The following is a 27,939-nucleotide window of genomic DNA, read 5'->3' on the forward strand; positions in this document are numbered from 1 at the left end:
AAAAACTGTAGTGAAGCCCCCTGATATCCCCCCCTTTTTTGTAATGCAAGTGCCTGACTTAAGCTTTGACTGCTGAGACATCCATTACAAAGAGACACCCACTTCAAACTATCTCAAACACAGGTCAGACACACAAATACAGAAACCACCAGGCTCCTTCCCTATACCAAGGCGCCTTTGTTTCAAAAATCTTGGTAGATTCCCATAACTGACCTTTTGGGCCACTTGTTTTTCCTCTTCCCATGCTTTAAATCCCTGCTCTTATGTTTTAAATTCACCATTTAATAGTGAGCCCACGAAACCCTAGGCCCCGGCCCTCAACTCCAATAAAGCAGAACCCCAGGCCAGTGTGCACTCAGTCTATCTGCCTACAACCTTGGTGTGTGGTGCCATGTGTGCTATGTAATTTACAGGTCCTGTAGGTGCTAAGCCTTCATTTTTACAAAGTTTCTTGATGATTATTGCTGAAAGCCATCTTGCAATCATAATAAAAAGCACAAGGGCCCATCCAGCCACAACACTGATTACGGACAGTCTGGGACTGGCACAAAACAAAGACATTCTATCTAGTATCTAGAGGTAGTCAGTTCCAAGGCTGGCTCCACAGTTTATGTCATCAAGGGTGCAGGCTCTTCCCATCTTTCTCTTCTGCTGTACTCAAAATCACAAGATGGCTGCCACAGCTCCAAAGTTCAAATCCATACATACCAGCGTCCCAGGCTGCAAGGTGGGGGAAAGGACTCTGAGGACCTTGTTATTTTTTTAGCTCTCTTTTTTCAGAAAGGAAAATCTTCCTCAGAACTTTTCTTCTTTATGCCACAACACTTACACAGACTTCTTCCATTTTGCCAGAAATAGATCGTGTGCCTTCCCTAAATAAGTCCCTGATAAAGAACTGGATTGTCATGATTGGTCTTAAGACAGCAATTCTCAACTGAAGGTGATTTTTGCTTTCTGGCAATCTCTAGAAATAGTTTTGGCTGTTGAAACTTGTGAGAGATGTTACTGGTGTCTAGTGGGTAGAGATCAGGGATGTTGCTAACCATTCTACGAGGCACAGAACAACCCCTCACAACAAACAGGTACCTGGCCCCAAACATCAATAATGCTGAAGTTGAAAAATCCTGGTATGAGCAAGTCATAATTCATCTCATTCTCTGGGGCTTGGCACATTGCCATCCAAACCAAAATCAGGGTTCTATGGGTATAGATGAAGGGGAGAATATCAATTGAGTATACATACTACCTATCCATACACCATTATCTAGTGAGAGGAAACTGATTTGCAGTTAGAATACTAATCAATAATTTATTTTTCTTACCAAAAGAATTGTTAGACTGTCCTTCCTTTGCCATACAAAGGACAAAATAGAACTCAGAGAGAAGTAAAAGGTCTCAGCTGTATACAGAGAAATGCTTCGGAGTTATGCAGTCAGAAAAAGAGAGAACAATTGGGGTTTAACAAGTGAAAAATACTTTTACAGAGAATTAGAAGAATAAACTTATGAAAAATAAACTAATCAAAGTAGTCCTTAAAGTGAACTTTGTCAATAACTTTATGAATAAAAATAAGGAGTACATAAAATACAAAATAAATTAGGAATAAAAAAGACATCTATGGTAGATTATCTCAAAAATATCCATTTCCTAATCCTTGGAACCTGTGAATGTTACTTACATGCAAAAAGGTTTCTTTTTTTGTTTGTTTTGTTTTGCTTTTGGATATGATTAAGTCAGATTGTCATTATATGGGGAGATTATTTTGGATTATCCTGGAAAGCCCAATGTAATCACAAAGGTTCTTATAAAACGGAGGTAGGAAAGGTCAGAGTCAAAGTAAGAAATGTGATGACAGAAGCAGAAGGTGAAGTGATGTGATGGGACCATTAACCAACAAAAGCTAGTGGCCTCTCAAAACCAGAAAAGGCAAGGAAGTGGATCTTCTCCCTTAAGCCTCCAAAAGCAACATATCCCTGCTGACACCCAATTTGACTCAATCTCCAGAACTGTAAAATAATAAATTTGTGTTTATTTATCATTGAAGCCACAAAGTTTGTCATTAATTGTTATAGCAGCAATGGGACATCCAAGTGCAAAATGACATAGAATAAGAACAGCATGAGATATAGCATAGAAAATCTACAGGACTTGCAAAGACAAGAGGAATTGGAACTGGATCAAAAGAGAAGCAATATGTAAACACTAAGAGTTTTTACCATTTCTCATAGTGAGAAGGGAACTGGATATTTCTGTGGAAATTCACTGCGTATTTGTTATACTTTGATGTATATATTAACCACAGTTCTCCAGAGAACAGAACCCATTGGAGTTTTATGTCTGTCTGTTGTGTATGTGTTTGTAAGGAACTGTCTCATAAAATTGCGAGTGAGGGTAGGCTGGCAAGTCTGAAATCTGTAAGGTAGGCTGGCAGACTGGAAATTCAGGTAAGAGTTTGAGTTGCAGTTTTGAGAATTCTGTAGGGCAGCAAGCTAGAAATTCAGGCAGAGTTCCTATGTTACAGTTTTGAGGACAATTTCTTCTTCATTAGGAAACCTTAGTCTTTGCTCTTAAGACCTTGAACTGATTAGATGAGGCACACTCACATTTTAGAGGGTAAATCTGTTTTTTTTGTTTGTTTATTCATTTATTTTGAGAGAGCGAGAAAGCTCAAGCTGGGGAGGGGCAGAGAGAGAGAGACAGAGAGACAGAGAGAGAGAGAGCCTGATGCATGATGGGCTCGATCCCATGAACCGTGTGATCATGACCTGAGCCGAAACCAAAAGTTGGATGCTTAACCTACTGAGCCACCTAGGCTCCCCAATGGTAAGCTGGTTTATCCAAAGTCTACTAAATTAAATATTAATCATATCTAAAAAATACCCTTACAGAACATCTAGACTAGTGTTTTGACCAAACAATTATGTACTACAGCCTAGCCAAGGTGACACATAAAATTAACCATCGCAATGTATATGTGTACATTTAATTCTATAGTAGAATACATTCATTTATTATCAACAAATCCTTTGTTATGTTCAACAACTTGCCTTATAGTGTTCAGATCTAGATTCTTAGTCTGGAATCCATGGACCCCTAGCGGGTCCCCTATCTTCAGGTTAGGGGAGAGGGTTCATGAATTTTTCTGGGGGAGAGATCCATAGCTCACATACTCTCAGAAGTCTAAAAGGGTCTGATGCTGACCCAGAAAGGTACAGAGTCCCTATAGACAGATATCTAAACTGAGTGAAACATTTTTGAAATTTGAAGGCAGGATTCTGGTGTCGAACAAGCAGCACCCTTACCGACTGCTCTGGGAGTTGCTCGTTACATAAATACAAAGTCCTCACCAACTGTAAGTAATAGATTAGATACATATCGTTGCTTTCCAATAAGGTTTTTCATATCTTACTCATGTTACAAGAGAGATGGAACAGTCCAAAATAAGTCTCTTGGAAGCAAGTTTTGGGGCATTACATTTTTATCAGCTATTTAGTTAATACATGGCCAGAGTGAGCAGCAGTGAGGAGCCTTCCAAATTCTTAGAGATCAGAAAGAATGCTGACCTCTGAATCCTAAACTTAGCAACTCAGCACATATGAGAAGCTAGCAAAATGTCTCCAGCACTCTAAGGACAGCTGTGTCCTTTAAATGAATGAATCAATTGAAGAAACTTAGTATTTTAAAGTAGTTCAGACTGCAAAGGGGCTGCACAAGGGAGTTTCTAGGATGATGGAACTATTCTATATGATACTATGGTTGTAGACCTATGACTTAATGCATTTGTCAAAACCCACAAAATTATACATCACAAATAGTGAACTTTTTTACATGCAAATAAAAAAAAAGTCAACAGGATATCCAAGGATCTCAGGATGGAATGCAGTGACAAATGAATCTGAGTGTATTACAAATATATGATATAACCTCCCTGAAGGAAGTGGGGAAAACAGAAGCTGACCTAAGGAACTTTGGAAAACCATATTTGGACTGGATACTTTAAGGCTAAAGACAAAAAGGACAGATATAAACACTATAGTTGGTAAGGGTCAGCATTTCTGAAACTGCTTTATTTATCTACTAGGATAAAATAAATAAATTAAAGACAACAGGAGCCAGATTTCTCACTTTAAAGAAAGAAATGAAAAAACAATCAAGGAGAGAAGGCTAGAATGAATTCTGTAATGCTGTATTAGAACTGGAGATGTCTGTATGAACTCATGTTCATTTTAATATATATTCAGGTAGATACAGAAACAAATATAGATATGTGTTTATATGGGTTAATATCTGTGTGTATGTAAACAAACACACACTTATTTGCTAGCTTTGTTCATTGAGTAGACCTGGAAGCAGAGGCAACTCAGTAGCAATGAGCCCGTCCAGCATCCAAATCTTGGTTCCTAAATAACATTCTCCAACAAAAGGACACAGGAAGTAACCTGAAAGAGCTCTCAAATCTGGAAGAATTTGGCCCAAGTTGGAACAATTCCACAAAGTAATAATAGTATTCTATTATAATCCAAAGAATAAATATCCATGAGTCCATACTAATATAAACAATTGAATAAATAAGTAGGTAGGTAAGTGCCAGAGAAGAATCAAATTTTCTTTACAGAAGAATTCAGGGCAATATTTGTAGCTACTCTCCTCTCCAGGAAGTCGAGCTGATTCTCCCTTTCCTTGGGTGTGGGCTAGACTTGGTGACTTGCTTCCAAAGCACGGAATAGAGGAAAGAAAAACAGTAATTCCAAGTGGAGAAAACTGGCAAGTACCATCTTAAACAAGTGGGTAAGGTTAACATTATCAGTGATAAGTTACATTGGTATCATATATCTCCTGATATGATGGGAAGAAAAAGCACTTCACCTTTGTTGTAAGCTTCCTCCAAACTTAATAATCTGGTGTGATCATAAGAAAAACCCAAACTGAAGGACATTCTACAAAGTATCTGACCTGTACTCCTCAAAAATGTCAGTGTCACAAAGGACAAGGAAAGACTGAGAAACTGTGCAAGATTGGAGAGGATTAAGCAAAACATGGTAACTAAATGCAGTGTGGGACCCTGGATTGGATCCTTGAATAGAAAAATGACATTAATGGAAAAACTGGTAGGATTGGAATAAAGTCCATGGTTAATAGCATTATACTAATAATGTGAATTTCTTAGTTTTGACAAATGTACCACGATTATGTAAGATGTTAACATTAGGGGGCACTAGATGAATGAAGGTAACCCTCAGTACTAACCTTGCAACTTTTTAGTATATCTAAAATTATTCCAAAAATATAACTAGATTCAGAAAAGCAAAATCTGACAGAGTGTCTAATATAAGAAAAATGTTCTTCCGTTGGTCAGGAATATTTCTCCAGGCCTGAGCGGGCTGAAACACGCCTCAGGTCTGCGTAAGAATTCTCTGTTTACCCAACAACTTTTGGATTGCTGACTCAGCCTAGAGGGGGCTGTGGTCCTGTGAAAAGGAAAGCTTTGAAGAGGTCAAATGAGCATACTGTGACAAGAAATATATATCCCCTAATTATAAATCAATCAACTGGCATCCAGGCCAATTGCATCAACCTCAGAAAATTTAGTTATAAATCTCTCACTGAGAACGTGCTCCTCCCAAGGTCCAAACTATACTTTCTGGACTAGCGAATCTCAAATTCAGAGCCTACGATCTGATGGGTTCCCCCTCTAACTCCTATACACCTCCGTCCCTTTATCCACATTGTTGTTCCAGTCCATTAGGCCTCCTGGCAGCCAGCTCTCCTAGCAGACCTCCGGTAACATCATGCTTGCTTTATACAATAAAACCTATTTCTGATACCTTAGCATCCCTGTTACTTTCTTGAATATTATGAATACCAATTGCAAAAGTAAAATTCCCGGGGTGCCTGGGTGGTGCAGTAGGTTGAGTGTCTAACTCTTGATCTCAGCTCAGGAGCTCACAGTTCATGAGCTGAGCCCTGCATTGGGCTCCGGACTGATATGGAGCCTGCTTGGGATTCTGTCTCTCCTTTTCTCTGCCCCTCCCTCACTTGCGTGGGCGCTCTCACTGCTCTCTCTCGCTTTCAAAATAAATAAACTTAAAAAAAAAATCAAAAGTGAGATTCCCTCAGGCCCTTTGATGTTTTTATTCAGTAAGAGCTGTGCCTGTATTCTGGAAACATTAGGGTACAATACCATTAACCAATTACTCTAAAATCTAGCTTCCACCAGGTTTTCACTGAAACCTGAAAGAAAGAACATGATTCTCTCCCTGATAATACAGCATAATACAACTAACTTCTAAGACTTCGCCTTGAACTTCAGGTTCTTCTGGCCAACATTACTCTAACCTGGTTGTCAATAAATTTTAGTAATTATTGCAATGGAGAGCTTTTTACCACTCAAAGCTCACCAAACCCTGTGTATTGAAAACTATAATGTGTTAATGAGTCAACCAAAAGAATGCAGAGCGTTTTATTATGTAATAAGCCAGAATGAAAACTAAGGTTGACAAATATTTGTTTCCTCTTTGTTGTCCAAACTTTATCACACATAGTTTTTTGTGTGATTATTACAGTCTAAACACTTGACTGTAAAGAAATGGGATGAGTAATTTTTGACTGGCAGAATTTTTGTTTTATTACTACAGACGAGCCTATATTTATTTATTTTTTTTAATTTTTTTTTCAACGTTTTTATTTTATTTTTGGGACAGAGAGAGACAAGAGGATGAACGGGCGAGGGGCAGAGAGAGAGAGGGAGACACAGAATCGGAAACAGGCTCCAGGCTCCGAGCCATCAGCCCAGAGCCTGACGCGGGGCTCGAACTCACGGACTGCGAGATTGTGACCTGGCTGAAGTCGGACGCTTAACCGACTGCGCCACCCAGGCGCCCCTAGACGAGCCTATATTTAGACTGTGTGCCTGACTTGTGTGTATTCTCCCCAGGACTAGGTAGAGGGTGGGATATTTCCTTCCCTTTACAATGGGGATGAGCAGTTAATCCCTCCTTACGTTCCTCTTCTCTGGGGTCTGATCCTAGTCAGGGTCTCAATGCCTCGACTCAGTTTCCCTTCCATTCTGGTCCCCATTTCTGTGCTGTGCCCATGGTAGTGAGAGAACAGTCGCTTGAATTTTGTCATTTACCTTAATAAACCTAAATAAAGTGCATATAATACAATCTCTTTTTTAAAAAAGTTTTTAAAATTTGAGAGAGAGAGCACAAGCGCGCCCGCAAGAGTGGGGGAGAGGGAGAGAGAGAGGGAGAGAGAATCCTAAACAGGCTTCTGTACTGTCAGCACAGAGCCTGACACAGGGCTCGATCCTATGAACGGTGAGATCATGACCTGAGCCGAAATCAAGAATTGGATGCTCAATCGACTGAGCCACTCAGGTGCCCCTTGATACATCTATTTTATTTACAAATTTATTAACTTCCTACTCTTCCCATCTTTTTTCATGTAATCATATACTTTCAAGTAAAGATACATAGTAGGCAGAGTTCAGGGGAGAAGATAAGCCTGGATGTTTACATTTGGGAATTGTCAGCATCCATATGACTTCTGAAATTCACCCTGAATGAAGGCACCAGCTTCAATCCTTACACTAAATTTTAGTAAAGCTCAATTTCTTTTTCATTTTTAAATAAATACATTAAAAAATATATATGCAATAAGAAGCTCTTCTATTTTCCTCCTGCACATGCCTGGGGTGCTTGAGTTTGGCTTTGCAAAGCACTGTTCAGGGACAGAGAAATCCAAAGGCTGAGTTCTATGAAATCTCCATTTTCAATTTTATTACAAACTGCCAATTGCTTTTCAAAATGCAATGTACTAATTTATAAGCAATTAATGAAAGAGTTCCTATTTCTTCACATCCTTTCCTAAACTTTATATTATCAGACTTCATACCTGTCAGTCTGTGCACTGACCTCTCCCCTCAGGGACCAGATTTCTGCTCTAACAGGCTAGATGAAGATTCTTCACTCTCACTTTAGCACAAGACTTTTTACCCTTCAAGGTTTGTGAGAGTAAGATATAGTTCTAGAAAAATAAAATTCATTAGTGGACCAATAATTAAATATGAATTTAATGATTTATTCTTTTCTCATCCCTAGCAAATATTTTAAACACAGTCACATAAATAAGTAATAAATATGTAAAAAAAGAAAAAAGCATTACAGAGAGGACGCCTGGGTGGCCCAGTTAAAGCCTCCGACTTCAGTTCAGGTCATGATCTCGCAGTCCATGAGTTCCAGCCCCACGTCAGGCTCTGTGCTGACAGCTCAGAACCTGGAACCTACTTATTTTTCTATGTATTTATTTATTTACATCCAAGTTAGTTAGCATATAGTGCAACAATGGTTTCAGGAGTAGATTCCTTAATGCCCCTTACCCATTTAGCCCATCCCCCGCTCCCACAACCCCTCCAGCAACTCTGCTTGCCTTTCTTTTTAAAAAAACATTTTTTTTTAATGTTTATTTATTTTTGAGACAGAGAGAGACAGAGCATGAATGGGGGAGGGTCAGAGAGAAGAAGACACAGAATCTGAAACATGATCCAGGCTCCGAGCTGTCAGCACAGAGCCCGATGCGGGGCTCGAACTCACGGACCACAAATTTATGACCTGAGCCGAAGTTGGCCGCTCAACCAACTGAGCCACCCAGGTGCCCCCCTGCTTGCCTTTCTTAAGTCACCAAGGCAGTTGCTCCTCTGAGTTCCCACTGAATATCCTTTTATTTTTTAAAAAATTCATTTTGAGAGAGAGAGAGAGAGAGTAGGGGAGGGGCAGAGAGAGAGAGAGAGAGAGAGAGAGAGAGAGAGAGAAAGTGCAGGGGAGGGGCAGAGAGGGAGAGAGAGAATCTCAAGGAGCCTCTGTGCTGACAGCATGGAGCCGAACACAGAGATCAATCTCACAAACTGTGAGATCATGACCTGAGTCGAAATAAATGCTTAACCAACTGAACCACCCAGGCACCCCCCCCATAGAATATTCTATTGACTGTTCTCATAGCACTTATATTTTATTGTGTTTATCTCTTTTTGCCATCTTGACTGATGCTGTTCAATAGAAACCTAACACAACCCACATGTAGTTTTAACTTTTCTACTAGCCACATTAAAAACAGTAAAAACAGATGAAAAGATTTTCATATTTTTATTTAACCCATTATATCCCACATATTGTCATTTCAACATGTACCTGATATAAAATTTACTAATGAAGTAGTTTAGCTTACTTTCTGGTACTATGCCTTCAGATTCCTATGTGTTTTTTGAACTAGCGTATTGCATATTAGCAGATTGCAATCTGGACTGGCCACATTTCAAGCGCTCAATAGTCACATATATCTAAGTGGCTCCCAGATGGGACAGTTAGTGTGAGCTTCAAAAGGAATCCTATCTTGTTCATTGTTTTATTCCCAGGTACCTGATTTGTAAGAAATGCGTAATAAATGCTTGTTAAATGAATGAATGAACAAATGAACAATGATAAAAATAGCTAGGGTTGATTGCTTGCAATGTGAAAAGTCACTCTGATAAGCAATGTACATAACTTTCCTTATCAGCAAATGCTTGGTTGGCATCCAATGGCTATTTAACAGTCATTAGATAATTATGTAGTCTTGGGAAAGCCACTTAACTTCTTATAATCTCAATTTACCTATTTGTGATAGGACAGAGGGTATGGCCAAAGTGACTCTGAAGACCAGTTCTAAAATAGGGTGGATATAAAAAAAAAACCTTAAAAAAATTTTTTTTATATTTATTTTTGAGAAAGAGTGAGCCGGGGAGGGGCCAAGAGAGAGGGAGACACAGAATGTGAGCTGTCAGCACGGAGCCCGAAGCAGGGCTCGAACTCGTGAACTGTGAGATCATGACTTGAGCCAAAGTGGGATGCTTAACCAAATGAGCCAACCAGGCGCCCCCCCAAACAACTTTTTTTTTTTTTTTTGATGTTTACTTTTGAGAGAGACAGAGCGTGAGCAGGGGAGGGACAGAAAGAAAGGGAGACACAGAATCTGAAGCAGACTCTAGGTTCGGAGCTGTCCGCACAGAGCCTGACTGGGACTCTAACTCACAAAGAGCGAGATCATGACCTGAGCTGAAGTCAGACACCTAACTGACTGAGCCACCCAGGCGTCCTTAAAATAGAGTGGATTATAAATAAATGCAGGAGATGGGTAAGAAGTTTAAGGAAACAATGCTGCACAACGGAAAGGTGCATGCTTTGGAATTAGACACATGATATTAGAATTCCCAACTCCGCTACCTCGTACATGCTCTTAGGCAATTTAATTAAATCCCCTAATTTTCTATTTCCTTATCTGTTAAATGGAGACAGTAAGACCTACCTTGTTGTGAGGTTTGTAAATAATATCTTCAAAGTGTTTGGCACTTAGTAAATCTTCAAAAACTAGAAGATAGGCATTATTATTGGCTCTAGGAAGTCTTTTGCACTTTTTTCAAAGATTTAACAATTTTAAAGGTAAGCGTCTAGATAGGGCTTATCATGTGTTAAGTGCTTTAAAATATTAACTCACTTAGCTTCACAACACCCCCATGAGATAGGTGCTATTATTGTCATTTCCATTTTACCCCTGGGAAACCGAGGTATAGAGGATTAACTTGCCCAAGGTCACTTAGTAAGTGGTGTTGCTAGGATTCTACACCCAGGAGTTCAGTTCTGGTGTCAGGGCTCTTAATCACTATGCCTTCTTATTCTCAAGCCAACCATTGCCTAATTCATGAGAAAAAACCCTGCAATTGGCTGCTCTAATAAATATAACATTAATGAACTGGTTTTGTTTATGGAAAACTAATCTGTGCTCTCTGCTCTGGAGAGTAAGAGATTAGAGACTGCATCAAATGTAAATCTTAGTTCCTTGAAGAGTCACACCTTTGTATTTAATGACCAATTCTTATACATAGGTGTGGTTTTCTGCCTGAGGTTCTCCCAGTTTGGGGCCTTTGTTTGCAAATATTTCTGGAAGCAGACCTCTCCTTAGAAGCTCAAGGATGTGACAGCACTTATCTTTAGAGACTTAATGCAGAGTTCTCAAAAAGCACCACCCAAATGCAGGAAGTAGGTGAGTCAGAGTGTTTGGCTGACACTTTGGACACATGTGATGCTGGAATACAGATGATCATCTAGTCGTCCCCATTTTTGGGCATCTACAGGAGCTCTGTCCTGATTTATGTACAAAGAGAGTTAATCTCCAAGAAAGAAAGAAAGAAAAAGAAAAAAAAGGAGACAGGAAAAAGAAAAGAATAGTCTCCAGGTCTCAGGGAGACCCTCATTGCCCCCAAACGAGGTCTGAACAATGACAATGCCACCCACAAAAAAGGGGAAAAACGACCATCTAATCAGATGAGGAAAGAAACTGACCAGCAAGGTGGCTTCTTTTTTTCACAATTATTCTTGCAAAAGATAACAGACAGTATATCAAGAATATTACAAATACTGTTCCTCTTCTTTCCAACATCTGTGAGCTACCAGGACACTTTAATCAATAGAGTAGATAGTTGAGAATGTAGGGGAGGCAAAATTTTACCTCTACTTTAGCCAGGCCTGAGATTAAACTGATATAAGACAGATTAACAGGAGAAAAGTATATAAACTTAGATGTTTTATATGACATGGGACCTCTCATAAGAAAGACCCACAGAAATGGCAAACCCACACGCTTTTACATTAGGTTGAAAAAAACAAGGCAATTGTGGAAAAGTAACTACACCATACGGGGAGGCTAAAGGAAGATTAAGTGTTATTTTAACATGGTCTATTTATACAGGATTCTCTTGGCTTTGATTCCCCCCATTGAAGAATGTTCCTTTTTTCCTGGTATAGGGAGCACACTTTCACACAGGAGTGTTTATCTCCTGCTTTCAGGAAGAACAGGGGAGATTAGACTACCCTTCTTTGCATCTGCTGTTTTTTAAGTGCCTTCAGTTCAAAATAGTCCTTATGCCAAAGTGGCATATTCTGCCTTCTTTCCTTCTCCCCCTTTGACAATTCCCCCAAAAGATTCATGGTCCAGAATCTGAGTTTCTATTCTATTTCTCAGTGATTTAGTCTCTTAGTCTTGAGGATAGGTCCGTTCATTTAAAGAGCTGTATCCTAGTTCAGGACGCAATGGTGCAGATGAGGGTAGCTGTTCATCTAAGTTAAATCTCCATATGATATGAGCAATCAGGCATTTACTGAGGGGTATTTTTCACAGAAACCAAAGAAAAACAAATATTAATGGTTAAAAACCTAGTTTCTGAGTCCAGAGGACAGCCAGTTGAGAAGATTTATAGATTTAAGCAAGAAGTTTCTTTATATGGTAGAATGAAGATGTCAGTTGTAATTTGACAAAATTCCTGGTTTGTAGTTTGAATGTCCGTTGTTACATTTACTGGGTGTTCCAGTGAATTTTCTGAGTGGCCCACATGAGTAGACATGAAGGTTGTTTATCTGTGATCTGTTGTGGTGATTTTCTGAAGTTTATATCAGGTCATCCAGCTTTAGCTTGTAGGACTAAGGGAAAAGGGAAAATCATTCTTTGTGATTTCAAGTCAGAAGGGTGGGAAAAATGGTAAATGTTAGTTTGCAGAGTTGTGGCCACATACTGGAGGAAACTAGAATTTCAGGATCCAGACCAATTTGTAGTCAGATAACTAAACCTCGAAGACAATAAACAGGGCTAGAGTCTTTTTATTTATTTATTTTTTTGAGAGAGGGAATGAGTGAGTGAGGGGGAGAGAGAGAAAGACTCCCAAGAGGGGCAGAGAGAGAGAGAGGGAGAGACAGAAGCAGTGCTCACCCGAAGCAGGGCATGAGCTCACTTGATGCAGGGCTCAAACTCACCAACCGTGAGGTCATGATGGCCTGAGCCGAAGTCAGATGCTTAACGACCAAGATACCTAGGCACTCAGGGCTAGAATCTTCATTGTAAGAGTGGATAGCTTTTCACGGAAATGTAGTTTTCTCTCTAGAGTCAATCCCATTTTTATTAAATATAATTACAGTGAAACTATTTTGTTTGTAAAATAAGTTTAGTCTCATTAAACTTGGCCTGATTATTTACATAAGTGTGGCAAGAATAGTGATTTATCACATAGGTTCTTTTCAAGTCTGTTCTGTTGGAACTTTTAGTAAGGAGTCTCAGATTGAGCCTTTAAAAGCCATTTAAGGCTAAGATATGAAGCCAAGAATTTGCTATCACACTTTGCCTATAGCATACATAGATTTGGGTGAATTCCTCTCTTCTCAAGCACCCAATACCTGTTAAGGTTTTTGGGCCTGCCAAGAAGTAACCTTCCTTATTCACCTGTAGGGCTGGGAATCCTGTAAACAAGGTATGGGGCTGGTATTTAAAGAGGCTTTATAAGCATTAGCTCCCTAAAGTCAACCTTAGTTCCTTAAATCCATCTGGTCACATTTGAGTCTATGTACATCATTGTCAAATATGACATTACGGTCCAAGCCTTGATAGTGTAATCAATGTTTCCAATCATGTTCTATTATAAAGAGAACAGATTCTCATTGAACCTATGAAAACAACTATATCATCATGAATAAGAATATTTATGAAGAGCCTCTAAATTTTGGAGGGATCAGAGAGAAAAAGATAAATATTTTAAGTTTTGTTCACAAAGGCATAGACTATCAAATTGAGATAAGTTACAGATAGCTTCAGAAAAAAAGAGAAAAAGGTTTTCTTAAATCTGGAAGACAAAATATTAAAGGTCCAACAATGCTTTAAATAAGAAGTCATAAAACTGTAATCATCATCATCAGTTCATTCATGTACTTTCTTTTTTTTTTTTTTTCAAATAAGCTCTATGCCCAAAGTGGGGCTTGAACTCCTATCCCTGAGATCAAGACCTGCATGGTTTACCAACTGAGCCTGCCAGGAGCCCCCATCTGTTTACTTTCTGTTTGCTTGATCTTGGGTTAGCAGTTTTATGAACCAATCAGTTTCTCCATTAGAATTCTAGAAATTCTGGAGCCCAGATGGCTCACTGGTTTAAGTGTCTGTCTCCTGATTTCAGCTCAGGTCATGATCCCAGGGCTGTGGGATCAAGCCCTGCATTAGGCTCTGTGCCAAACATTGAGCCTGCTGAAGATTCTCCCTCTCTCTCTTTTCCTCTCTCCCCTTCTCTGCCCCTCTCACTTGCCCTCTCTCTCTCTCTCTCTCTAAAATAAAAAAAAAAATTAAAAAATTTTTAAAAAGAATTCTAGAAATTCATATCCCCTTTAGTGATGTAATCTTAGAGTTATCAGAAACCAGTATTTTAGAGTACTTGTCAGCGTCCTTTCCATGATCTCTTTAGAGATGAAGCAGTTTTGCTTGTAGTTGACTATAAGTGTTCTCAGAGAACAATCAAGAGTAAAGCAATAATGATTTATGAATGACAAAAGACTTAAAAATAGCCATGGTTAAAGATCTGCTGAGAGTTCACTATTAAAGAATGATGCAATTAACAAAGAACATTTGGTTATTTCTGTGACATGCAATGTTTTCAAGTAATAATTAGAATTATGACTGATTATGCAGACAGTAAGGACACTCACAGATTCCTAGGAATTTTGTACAATTTTTGAAATATTGGTAACATACACAAATAAGATCTAAAGAAAGTTAATTATCACTTGTATTTGACAATGTTTCTCATACAATTAACATCTCAAAAAAGCTGATTAGTTTAATCTCATTTCATAAGGGTAGACAACAAATCTTTGAGATCACCTAGGGACCCTTATAGAAATTCCGAAGTTGGTTCCAGGTCAAAAGACTTCATTTTGAATTTGATTTGGGGAAATTTGTCAAAAACACTTAAACGTTTAAAATACTCCATTAAGGGGGCGCCTAGGTGGCTCAGTCGGTTAAGCATTGGACTTCAGCTCAGGTCATGATCTCATGGTCTGTGAGTTCGAGCCCCGCATCAGGCTCTGTGCTGACAGCTCAGAGCCTGGATCCCGTTTCAGATTCTGTGTCTCCCTCTCTCTCTGCCCCTCCCCTGTTCATGCTCTGTCTCTCTCTGTTTCAAAAATACATAAACGTTAAAAAAAAAGTAGTTTTAAAAAAATAAAAAATAAAAAAAAATAAACTACTCCATTAAGTAGTATCCCAGGGACAAAATGCTTAGCTATTGATCTAATTAAAGTGGCAATTAAAAGATTTTAAAGGTAAATACAGAAAGTCATATAATTGTTAAAAAAACAAACAAACCCTCAGCTCCTTTCGTATCGAAGACTCCGTTTTCCTAAGTAATCAGATCTGACAAAGACAACGTGAAGTACAGGAAATTATTCTGATACGTCATAAAATCTTTATTTCCTTGGCAGATAACACAAAAGAAAAACCTTTTATAATCTCTTATTAAAAGCAGACCAATAATCTAAGAAACTGTCATTTTAATGGGGAGAAAATTAAATTCATTTTCTATATTATTGAGGTCATTTTACAAAACTCTTATATTTGATCCATTTAATTTTGGCTAGCTTTGACCTTGTAACATAAAATTTGTTTTCCACAAAACTGCAATTTTCTGCACCCATTTAGATTTTGTCTTATTCCTTTTCTCTTTCTTATTCTGGAACACTTAGTCATTTTACTTTAGACAAACTACTCCTTTTTTTTTTCCAAAAACACATCCTACATTCATCATACACTCTTTATTTAAAAACACATCCCATTCTCCTCCTATACTTTATACACAAAGGTTTTTTTCCCTTTGTTATTATTTTTAGTAGTTTTATTTTCATATATAGATTATAAATTTTAACCATTAGTAACCTTTATTTTCCAGCGAAAATCAGGAAGCAAGTAATTGTGAACTATTATATATTAACATCCTGCAATAGGTTAGTAAACTTGTGACTACATAATTATAATTATAAGTTATAATTATAAAAATTTATAATTTTTAGAGACTTATGCTTTTTCATAGTACAATTTTTTAAGGTGGTAAAAGATATGTTTACTATCTTAAATATCTTTTTTCTCTCTATAAAAATTAAGAAGCCAAAAGTATAAAAACTTTTGTTCAGCAATTAATGTTTTAGTATATTTCCTTATTTGAAAATGACCTAGATATTCAATGAATATCCACAATTTAACTTAATATAACTTCAAGGTTTCAAGTTTCCAAAAAGATTTTGGAAACTACTTTTAAGTAGACACAATACTTTGCTTACTGAAACAAAGGTAGCATAATCTTAAGTTATTCTTCTGTAGATAAATCAGCCAAATTAAAAAAAAAAATCACAGAAGGAAAGAACTTAAAAGTGAAAACATATGACTCTCTCCAAGTTTTATTTTGTACTGCTGTGTTTGACATACATAAAGAATTTATTTTTATTGTACATCTTATTTTTAAACTGAATTTATAATTTTACAATCTTAAACATCTAGTAGAGATAAACTCATTGGATTAGTAAAGCCAAGTAGAAAAAGTTGTATGTCTTCATTATGTTTAATGTTTACAACTCTGAAGACATGATTGTTTTTATTAAACCAACTAGTTTTTATTTACCAAAAATTGTCCTAGATCTTGTGAACTTGAAAAACACTTGGGTTAGTTTCTGTATTTCTGAGTTTTGGGTATACTTAATTTATACAAGTGCTTATTTTTTTTTTACCTGACTAAATAGAGCTCTTTTACAAAGTAATTTTGGCAATATCATATGAAGGTAGAAAAATATCATATTACATAACATATACACCTAGACACAGACATGCAAAAAGAGATCTTAGAGTTTTCATTTTATTTTTTATTTTATTTTTTAATTTTTTTTTTCAACGTTTATTTATTTTCGGGACAGAGAGAGACACAGCATGAACGGGGGAGGGGCAGAGAGAGAGGGAGACACAGATTCGGAAACAGGCTCCAGGCTCTGGGCCATCAGCCCAGAGCCTGACGCGGGGCACGAACCCACGGACCGCGAGATCGTGACCTGGCTGAAGTCGGACGCTTAACCGACTGCGCCACCCAGGCGCCCCAGAGTTTTCATTTTAAATCTCAGCCATAAGTTAGGTATAAACTCAGAAACATAAAACTTACTAACTTATATGAGAGTTATCTTTCCCTTGTTAATTTTTTAATTTGCTCTTCCTATCAGTATCAAGAGGGCGTTTGTTTAGGGATGAGAGCTCTGTGAAAAATCTTTTTAAAAAAGATAAAAGTCTAAATATTCAAGAGTATACTGTCTTTTTATTTAAAAAAAATTTTTTTTAACGTTTTATTTATTTTTGAGACAGGGAGAGACAGAGCATTAACAGGGGAGGGTCAGAGAGAGGGAGACACAGAATCTGAAACAGGCTCCAGGCTCTGAGCTGTCAGCACAGAGCCGGACACGGGGCTCGAACTCACGGACCGAGAGATCATGACCTGGGCGGAAGCCGGCCGCTTAACCGACTGAGCCACCCAGGCGCCCCTATACTGTCTTTTTAAAATGAAGTATAATTGACATACAATGTTGTGTTATATTAGTTTCAGAGGTATTTTGATTTAACAATTCTATACATTACTCAGTGCTCACCATCAGTGTAGATACCATCTATCACTATACACTATTACAATATTCCCTATGCTGTATTTTTCATCTTCATGCCTTATTATATAACTGGAGGTTTCTACCTCTTAATCCCTTTTGCTACTCCTACCCCTATCTCCCCTCTGGTAACCACCAGTTTGTTCTCTTCATTGAAGGGTCTGTTCATTTGTTTTGTTTTCTAGATTCCACATATAAGTGAAATCACATGGTACTGTCTTTCTCTGTTTGACTTAAGTCAGAAAATATACCTATTTGAATCAAAAAACAGTATTCCTCTTTATGGTTTAAAATCAGTAAGCCTGGGGTGCCTGAGTGGCTCAATAGCTTAAGCATCTGGCTTCAGCTCAGGTCATGATCTCATGGTGCATGAGTTCAGGCCCAGTATCAGGCTCTGTGCTGACAACTCAGAGCCTGGAGCCTGCTTTGGATTCTACGTCGCCCTCTCTCTCTGCCCCTCCCCCACTTGCGCTATGTCTCTCTCAAAAATAAACATTAGAAAAAATTTTTTTAAATCAATAAGCCTTTTATCCCTTAACCATAGACATAAGAGGAGTCCCCAAAGAGTGCAAAAGATGCAGCCCTCCCCAAATCCAGTAAGTTCATTCCCAGAGTCAGTTTAAGAACGCAGACTTTCATTGTCACAGGCTTAAGGTAAGAACAGTGTTTATGAAACTGGTGTCTCTTGTTATCTGTGGGAAGATGAGATGCTTCCAACTATAGACCAGCTAATTTGTGTATTGGGTGGTTGACATTAGGATGAGAGTTTCCTAACACTAATGAAGGTGAGGCAACAAGCCCCCTCATGGACAGGGACCTCTCATTAAGACAACCTTCCTTAGGAGCTGGTAATGTTGGACAAAGAGAATGCTGCTTGTCATTTTGCGTCTTGGGTTGCCAGCCTGTTTGTCTGGTTACCTGACTCAAGCCAACACTTGTACCTTCCAGCTGGTGGAGAACTAAAGCCAAGCTCTGAAGACAGAACAAGATGAAAGGAATATCCCATCTTACGATTTTTCCCCCTTATGATAAACACCCCAAAAGACAGACAAGGAAAACAAAGACTAGCAACCTATGGATAATATCAATGGGTAACCAGGACCAAACTTACAAGAGTCACAATTCAAAGAACTAATTTTTATAAATGTTTTTATCCTGTCAATCTTCCTTCCTTTCTTCCTTTCTTCCTTCCTTCCTTCCTTTCTCTTTCTTTCTTTCTTTCTTTCTTTCTTTCTTTCTTTCTTTCTTTCTTTCTTTCTTTCTTTCTCTTTCTTTCTTTCTTTCTTTCTTTCTTTCTTTCTTTCTTTCTTTCTTTTTTCTTTCTTTCTTTCTTTCTTTCTTTCTTTCTTTCTTTCTTTCTTTCTTTCTTTCTTTCTTTTTAAGTAATCTCTATATCCAACATGGGGTTTGAACTCACAACCCTGGGATTAAGAGTTGCATGTGCTACTGACTGAGCCAGCCAGGCACCCCTGCCAATCTATATTTAGAGAGAAAAAAAGATGCTTTTATTATTCTTGTTTTGGCTGGGCCTATAGGCAGAGATCTGAGATACCGGTATGTGTAGCATGTGTTTCTGGGTTTATTCCTACATGTTTTCTCAGTAATACATGGTATTTCTCTTTAGGTTGTAAACTATTTTTTAATAGGTTTAAATTATTTTTGTTTGGTGTAATTTACCTTTGTTTACAGAACGGTGTTTCTATAGCAAGGATCAAAAGCACATACAGGTATTTTATATTTGAATAAAATTACAAGGCAGTTGATTCCAATATATATGGCAGCCCAATTCTCAGGGCTCTTGCTGAAAGATGGGGAAAGCATTTGAATCAATGATTACTTTCTTTGGTATTACTACATTTTATAGGTTAGACTCTGGGCAAAATCCTTCATCACCTTTTGTGGAGACTATTACTCACTCTTTGTAGATATATGAATTCTTTGGATCCATTTAACAATGATGGTGCACTGAGGGACACTGGCCAATCCAACAACATGCCCTCCCCGTGAGTTTGTACCATGTTGGAGAGTGAGCCATTGTTTTAATTTTAAGTCCTCCTTCAGAAAGCCCATCTCGGGGGGCCGGTGGTGGGGAGTGTCTCTGCTGGAGGTGCATGTTACATACACAATGACTTTAATCAAATGAGATGCCTTTATGCTCCCAAACCTAAAGTTATTTTTGAATTTCATAATGTACTCATTCAGCAATTACTTAATTTCTTCATGTGTTTTCCTCAGAACTAAGTAATAGTTTGTATCTATCTATCTATTGAAAAAAATCAAGATGTTTGCACAGAAACTAAAAAATCTGCAATGAAAGTATTCTCCAGAAATAGTGTCTGAATTGCACATGCCGATAAATCTCAGCAGTGGTGAACTTAGTTCTTCTTCCGAGAATATGCCCCTCAATTCCCTAGGCTGGGCTCGATCCTCTTTATATATATTCCCTCACCCTGAATTAATAGGAATGATCCATTCGAGGTCTTCCTCTTATACCCTATGCTCTATGGAAAAATACTGTCTTACCTGACTTTACACGCCTAGTTCGGGGACAAGTACTTTAAACCAAGGCATTTATCTGAATTGAACCGTTTAATGACTCAAGTAGTAAATATGAATCATGTAATCTGTTTTGCTGCCGGTGCGTGCTCTTTCACAAGCTAGAATTTGGCCCACAGGTCTTATGTTTGTTCTGGTAAGGTGGTTATTGACCCATTTGTAACAAGTGTTTCACGTTGGCCCGGCGATTTCACAATTCTGCTTCTGGACTGGGTTCTAGGCACACACCATCTGGCGTCACCTATGGGAATGCTTCATCCCTGAGGGCAAGCGGCTTTGTTGGCTTTGTGGTCCTGGGCCCTCCTGCAGGAATGACTGTACCTGGCGCGCTGGGCCGGTCGGTGAGCTCCTCCAGGGCAGAAGCCATGGTATTTGAATGAAAATTTCCTGGGTTCGGAGCTCTGGTCGGCCACAAAGTAGGCAGCTCGGTAAATTACTGCAGTTTCCAACTAGGTGAGGCAGAATGGGTGCTTTGGGGCCACTAACGGGGCCAGGCACTGAAATAAGCCCTACACCCTCAAAGAAAAATCACTCGGAACCATCTTCGCGCATCCTGAAGTATCAACCCGTGCGCGCTAAGTCTCTGTGCCCAGAGCTTTCACTCATTTAAAATTCTCAACAATCCTTTTCTTTTTCCTCCTCTGATTTGCAGTTTTTGAACGATGGCTGGCTAAATCCTAGTGAGACTGTTGATACCGCGGGAGTCTCACCGTCATGGGAATGTTATTACAGTTATTCTCACAATCCTTTTATTTATTTATTTTTTTTATAAAAGAGGGATTATACAATATTCTATATTAAAGTGTCGTGAGTGCACTAACCTGAACTGTAAGGCTGGGTACATTTTTACATACGGATACCACCCAGACCGAGAGACAGAACGTTTCCAGCTCCCCGTAGGTTCCCTTGTGCCCCTCCCATCCCCCTGAGGTAACCGTTACTCAACTTCTCTCACCAGCGGGAAGTTTTGCATTGCGGCCTGATTTGGTCCACGGGGCTGGACGAGGCGCACGCTCTGCTCGCTCCCTACAAAGCATCGCGCCGAGGTTCCGGGAGTCCACCACCGAGCGACAGCTCCCCGCTCACAGACCCCGCGTAGGCGGTGCGGGAGCACGCCACAATGGCTGCCCGCGCTCCCCGCACGGGCCTCGCCGCATTCTCCCACCCTTCCAGCGGGTACCTCTCCCGCGCCACCGCCAGCCGGGTGTGGCCTTGGGCGCGACCCGCCGGAACGCTAGCGGCCAGAGAGGCGCTCCTGAGCCCGGGATGTGGGGCGCGCGCCCATTGGCTGAACTTTCCTGCTTGGGCCGGCCGGCCGCAGAGCCCGCCTCCTGGCCCTCTTTCGGCGCTCCCATTGGCCGTTCGCGTCCCACCCGCGCCCGCTCCCGCCCCCAGCCCGCCCAGATGGAAACGGGGTTGAGGGGGTGGGAGGCCGAGGCGGGGAGGGGGGGGTCGAGGTATCCTCCCGGTAAGGGGGCGCGAGAGACAAGACAGGCCAATCCGGACAAGACGTGGAAAAGAGGCTCCGTGCCAGCCAGTCACATCGCGAGGTCCGGGTCGGGGAGGCTGACGCGAGTGCGGGCCGCAGCCAATGGGCGTGCCACTACCCGTCCGCTCTTCAGCAGCCGGTCGGGGGTGGTGGAGGAGCGAGTGAGGAGAGCGCGACGGCGGCGGAGACATCGCTGGACGGCCAGGGGGAAAGCGAGGCCCGAGCCTCTGAGTCTAGGTGAGAGGCAGCGACGCCGGGCGGGAGAGGCGAGCTGCGGGCCCCTCCTCGCCTGGCCCGGGCCGCGGCTGCGGGAGCCGGGGCGGCAGGCCGCCGGAGGCGACACCCGCCGCCCCGCCCCGCCCCCGCCCCCACCCTGGGCCGCCCGCAGCCGGGGGCGCCCGCCTGTCTCTGCCCGGATGGTCTGAGCGCGGCTGGGACGGGGCCGCCGCCTTCCAGACTGCCGGGCTGGCGAGCGGGGACGCAGGGAGGGGCCTGGTTTGCAGCCGCCGAGCCTTGGGGGCTCAGTCTGGTGTGGGGAGGCCGCATAGAAGTGGCGAAGGTGGGGGGGCGGATAGTTAACGGAGGAGCGGGCTCTTGTGCTCCAGGGGGGCAAAAGAGGCCTGTGATTGAAGGATTTTCTGGTCCGACGAGGAAGAAAGTGATGGGAAAAGGGTGATGCTCAGAAAAGGGTGCCCGGGGAGAAGGTGCGGAACCGGGGAAAGTGACTGGCCTTTTGGAAGTAGGCATTGATAGAGGATGGGGGGAAATCAGCTGGGAGTGAAGGGAGGTAGGGTTTGTTTGTTTCTGTTTTTGCTTTTTGTAAGGTTAAGATTTCTGGACAGACAGGGACACGTGGGTTTGGAGTAAGAGGCACCTACTCCAACCGGAAGGTCCCTGAGAAAAAGGCTTTAGGTGAGGTGTGGATGGAGGCTGTTTGACCAGAAGGCGTTAGGTGGCCAGTTAGGAGAAAGTATACAAGGAGCAGATGAGGTAGGCTTATGTATGATAGCTAAAAGGTGTGGATCTTTTATGACTAAGTGAGCAAGAATAACTGCTTTTTGGGAGAGACTGGAGAGTGTCTCAGGTAGGAGTTAGTCAAGCCAGGTTTATAGGTTCATTCACTACTCATCGTGGGCCAAGCACTCAGACTTAACTCTCACTACTGACGCTGATTGTGCCCCCCACCCCCACCCGTCCCCACCATCCCGGGACAGTTCATCTGATTGTTTTGCCACAGCAGCACACAAACTCACCCTCTCAAAAGTAAAGGCACAAATATTGTTTGCTTTCGATTGGATGGCAGTGCGGAATCGTTTAATTTCATGTTTAAAAAAAATTAGACCGTGTTGGTTTAAAGCATGAAGATACTCTCAGAAAATCTGCCCTGTAGGGGAATTTAACTATCTTGTTGGGCGCATGTAATACAGCATAAAAATGATGCAAGATCTCTTACAGTAACACAGTGACAATTAACACATAAGTACAATTCTGTTACTGTAGGATCAACCAGTTCCACGCAGTAGAATTTGATTATGTATCATGCTTTTTGGGGAGGTTTTTAGCCTTGGGAAGAGTTTTGTACCTAAGTAGGTTCAACGTTTTTTTTTCACTTAGAGGAAAGAAACACATGGTATGTGTGTGTCACTACTGCTGCCTTTCTGTTTGATGCCTTTGGGAATTTTTATTTGTGGGATGTGGGCAGAGGTTGGGGGCAGAGAAGAGGTAGAAGAAAAGAAAGCGGCCCACTGCCACGTGTCCAGAAAATTTAAACGGCCTCGAGGAGGTGATAAGCGCCGAGATGTAGTTTCTGCTTGAGGATAGGGCAGAGGTTTGTGAACAGTTTAGCACTTCTTGACAGACAAGAAGTCCCGAGGACGGAAACCAAAGAGGGCATATGTTGTATACGATAGTTCCTTCTGAGCCAGCTCAACAAAGCATCATAGCGAATGGACCGTTCTTTAGCAAGTAGAAATAATTTTGTGGAAGAAATTTCTTGGTATTGCTACTCACTGATCACATTTTACCCTTAGGATGACAGAATACCTAAGTGCTGAGGTGCCGAGGTGACTCGGGGCAAAGAAGTAATCTGAGTGGTATGGAGTTAATCAGGGAAGGTTTCCAGGAAGGGGTGAGTTTTGAGACACCTTTTGAAGAGTTTGGATATGGGTTACTGGAAGACTTGAGGATGACATTCAAGAAGTTTGGACAAGCTGTAAGCAACTGTGGATGAGAATGACACATAAAAAATGGATTTTAAGGAGGATGGAACATTTGAATGAAGATTTAAGTGTGGAGATCAGTTAAGTCTGTTGTAGCTTAGTTTTATAAATAATGGTTCTGTATGGTGGTTAGGAGAGAAGAATTGGAATAGTTGACGATGGGGGCGCCTGGGTGGCTGAGTCCGTTAAGCTCCTGACTCGATTTCGGCTCAGGTCATGATCCCAGGGCAGTGGGATCTAGCCCCTCATCAGGCTCCATGCTGAGTGTGGAGCCTGCTTGGGATTCTCTCTCGCTCTCTCTCTCTCACTCCTTCCCTCCCTCCCTCCCTCTGTCCCCCTCCCCTGCTCGCTCACTCTCTCCAAAAAAACTTAAAAAAAAAAAAAAGAAAACCAATAGTTGATGATGGATTGGAGACGGGTAGTAAGGGAAAGAGCATGAAAATATTTTTTGATTTTTGTGGTAAGAGAATATGTTGAAAATAAGTTGGGTTATTGAGAGGTAGATTTGGTGTTCAACCAAAAAATAATCAGGAACATTTTTGAGTCCTATACTAGATTATGTTGATAATAATAGCAAAATTTAGTGGGTGCTACTTTGTGCCAGACGCTGTTTTGAGCTTTCCGAGTATCATCTTCCTTTGATTATCCCTGTTTTTTAGATGAGGGAACTGAGATTCAGAGAGATTTAATTTGCCTGATGCCACACAGCTAATAAGTGGCAGGTCAGTATTGACAAAGTCAATCAGTAAATTTTAACTGAGCATATGTTTCATGCCAGGCACTGTGTTAACTGTTGGAGGTTCACAATTGACAGGCAAATCTGAAGGTCAGGCCTAGGCCATTTTATTTTATTAAAAACAATTTTTTTTTTTTAACATTTATTCAGTTTTGAAAGAGAGAGACAGAGTGTGAATGGGGAAGGGGCAGAGAGAGGGAGACACAGAATTTGAAGCAGGCTCTAGGCTCCAAGCTGTCAGCACAGAGCCTGATGTGGGGCTCGAACTCACTGACGGCAAGATCATGACCTGTGCTGAAGTCAGCTGCTTAACCGACTGAGCCACCCAGGCACCCCTGGCCTGAGCCATTTTAAAATAAATTGTCAGGAATTAATAGAAGAGAGACAGTGAAGGGAGAGAAGAAGAGGAGTTGGAGAGACTTTTGTAGATACTGAAGAATATACTGTTTTGGAAAACTTAGGATAGAAATAGAGAAAGTAGTCAACAACGTGTAGCTGAGAGACTCTGACAAACCATTGAGTTAAGTCAGGAAAAAAGTTATGTGAATTTAGTCTCAAAAACCAGAATGGAGATACTAAGGTATAAGCTGGTAGTTACTCATATTTAATGGCAAGTGACTCATATTTAATGGCTCTATACAAACTTAAAATATGGTGTACAGATTCATAGGAAAGATGTTCGTATGTTCCTTTCTAATATTTTAATCTTTGGCTGGTAAGATCATGGGTGGCTTAAAAATGCTCATATTCTTTGTATTTTCCCAGTTTAAGTAAATGGGCATTACTTAATATATGGGGGGAAAAGTCATTCTGCTGAAATGAGCTAATAGGAAATGTGTGGGTGAGCTAGTCTGAACTATGTTTCGGATAGAGGAAAAGATGGCCTTATTTCAGTGTATACTGCTGCATGTGAGATACTTTGGTAGATACTTTCCTGTCTTGGAAGTGACTAGACACATCCTGAAACTGTACGTACTGAAAGATGGCATTTGTTTAATCTGAGGGATCAGGTTGCTAAATCACCTTGAGGCTTGGAGATACGGTCTTGGCTCTTCTGAACTCTGAATGTTGTTCTTTTAAGGTTTAATACATGAATTTAAGGTTAAACAAAGCAAACCACTCACTTGAGTGAATCATTTCAACTGTGTCTTTTGGACTTTACACCCTTTCCTCTTCGCACACATTGGTTCTGTAGTTCCTCTCTTCTAGTGGGGTTGTAATGGGCTTAGAGTTTCAGTTCAGTAAGACAATATGAAAGTGCTGAATTTACATGTAACCAATTTAACTTAAAATTTGTCATTGTTTTCTGTTCCCAATTTAAAGAAGAAAAGAGATGAATTTCAAGACAATAAAATAAGCTTTTCTTATCAAATAATTATTCAAAAGCAAACGAGTAGGATTTGCCCCAGGATTACTACAGGTTTATTCTGATCTCTGCAATGGAGATGGAAGAATCTTATAAGTCAAGAAGAACAGGGTCTAGTTTTTAGTTTAATTTGGCCCATAAGGATCATGGGAGGAAATATAATATTTCATCTGGGTATTGTACTGTTCCTTTACATAAATTATTACCTTTAGCTCTCATACAGTTCTCCAAAGTGGATAGCCTATTACAGATGAGAGAATGAGGCTCAGAGAAGTTAGTAAGTAACTTTCCAAAGGTTGGAGAGCTAGGAGGAGAGCTGAGATTCAAACCTTGCTTTGCGAAACTCCAAATCTCATGCATGTAAGATCAAGGGCAAGAAATACTTATTTATATTAATAACTACAATTGAAAAAAATGCCACATAGCCTTAGGTCTTCAGTAACTGTTACGTTAGAAGATGGGACTGTTGCTCTGTGTGTTTGTCCTGTGACACTGGCTCTTAAATGATGGTGATTATTGTGTGTCTTTTAAGGGTGAATTATATTACCTTTAGAGGTGTATGTTTTCATATTTTCGTAGTTTTTTGAAATGAAGGTGTAATTTACAGAGTTTATTTTAAAATGTTTATATGGGGCGCCTGGGTGGCTCAGTCGGTTCAGTGTCCAACTTTGGCTCAGGTCATGATCTCAACAGTTTGTGAGTTTGATATTTTTGATATCCATGTCAGGCTGTGTGCTCAGAGCCTGGATCCTGCTCCGGATTCTGTGGCTCCCTCTCTGCCTCTCCACCACTTGTGCTCTGTCTCTGTCTCAAAAACAAATAAACGTTAAAAAAATTAAAAAATAAAATGTTTATGCAATGGATACTATCTTTTTTTTTTTTTTTTAATTTGAAGATCTAATTGTCTCTGTTAAATGGTTCATGGGACGCCTGGGTGGCTCAGTTGGTTAAGCATCTGACACTTGATTTTGGCTCAGGTCATGATCTCATGGTTTGTTAGTTTGAGCCCCACATAGGGCTCTGCACTGACAGCATGGAGCCTGTTTGGGATTCTCTGTCTTCTCTCTCTGCCCTTTCTCTCTCTCTCTCTCTCTCTCTCTCTCTCTCTCTCTCTCTCTCTCTCTCTTTCTCTCTCTCAAAGATTAATAAGCATTTAAAAACAAAACAAAACAAAAAAACAGAAAAATGATTCATGAATTGGACAGCACTCCATCTAATAAGTAGAGAGGGACTCCCAATGGCTCCTGTGTCTTAAAGTCAAATGTGTGTCTCAGAATTAAGGAAGAGTGGTATATGCATGTAGTCTGCATGTACATTGCCTTAGCAGTTTGCTGTGTGCATTTTCTTCTCATTTCCTTCCTCTACTTAGCTTATAACCTTTTTTCTTTTTAGTATGATGTAATATATAGAACTGAAGTATATATTAATAATAAAATAGTCATTCTTTTTAGCTAATGAATATTATAGAAGAAAGTTCTTTGATGTGGAAAATTCAAATTGTACTGTGAATCAGCAGATCGGAGTTTTAATTTTGGTTTTGCTAGCAACTTGATGTGTAACTTGAGGCAAGTCATTTCCCCTCTCTGAGCTTTAGTTTCCTCATCTGTAAAATGGAGTGGGGAAGGGAACCTTTAGACTTGTCCAGCCTGAACAAACTGTATGCCCTCTTTTTAATTAAAAATGTGGGTGCCTTAGATCTCTTTTAAAAAACTATAGTAGCTTTTTACTCGTTTTTCTTTCACTTCATCCCTTTGCATTCTCTCCTTGCCCTTTTTTCCCATGGATCCTTGAGAGTACTATTAGCTTCTCAATGTACTAGAGAGGATGTGTTATTTTTGATATCCTACATTTACTAAGACAGGATATTTGAGAAAGTAGTAGATACTTAGTAAATAGTTAAAAGTGAATATGTGTTTTGTCTGAGTTTAATCAAAGAATTATTTAAATAAAGTATCGCACAAAAGCTGTTAAAGTTTCATTGAAAGTTCTGTGTAAATAATGAAATGTGTTTTGATGTAAATTTATCTACTCTCCACTGGGCA

The 27,939-nt window shown here is 40.1% G+C and overlaps 2 protein-coding genes across 7 annotated transcripts in view; one reads left to right on the plus strand and one right to left on the minus strand.

The window, feature by feature from the left end:
* The window catches only part of PTH (parathyroid hormone), a 134,679-nt gene extending 113,255 nt beyond the window's left edge, over window positions 1-21,424 (minus strand). For 2 of the 4 annotated variants that reach the window (XM_045038048.1, XM_045038047.1), the window contains exon 1: window positions 21,043-21,399. Coding sequence is in view for 2 of the 4 variants with exons in the window: in XM_045038049.1 (XP_044893984.1) it covers window positions 21,034-21,060 (27 nt within the window). In the remaining 2 variants the exon portion in view is untranslated. Of the gene's footprint in view, window positions 1-21,033 lie in introns of all 4 variants that reach the window. The other 2 variants (XM_045038049.1, XM_045038050.1) reach the window with 2 other exon arrangements.
* Window positions 21,425-21,588: 164 nt separating this feature from the next.
* Window positions 21,589-27,939, plus strand: part of FAR1 (fatty acyl-CoA reductase 1) — a 78,835-nt gene continuing 72,484 nt past the window's right edge. The window contains exons 1-2 of one of the 3 annotated variants that reach the window (XM_011286730.4): window positions 21,591-21,813; window positions 23,607-23,704. The gene's annotated coding sequence lies outside the window, so the exon portion shown is untranslated. Of the gene's footprint in view, window positions 21,814-23,606; window positions 23,705-27,939 lie in introns of all 3 variants that reach the window. The other 2 variants (XM_006937119.5, XM_003993012.6) reach the window with 2 other exon arrangements.

The sequence above is a fragment of the Felis catus genome, chromosome D1 (assembly GCF_018350175.1).
Source record: "Felis catus isolate Fca126 chromosome D1, F.catus_Fca126_mat1.0, whole genome shotgun sequence".
Lineage (NCBI taxonomy): Eukaryota > Metazoa > Chordata > Mammalia > Carnivora > Felidae > Felis > Felis catus.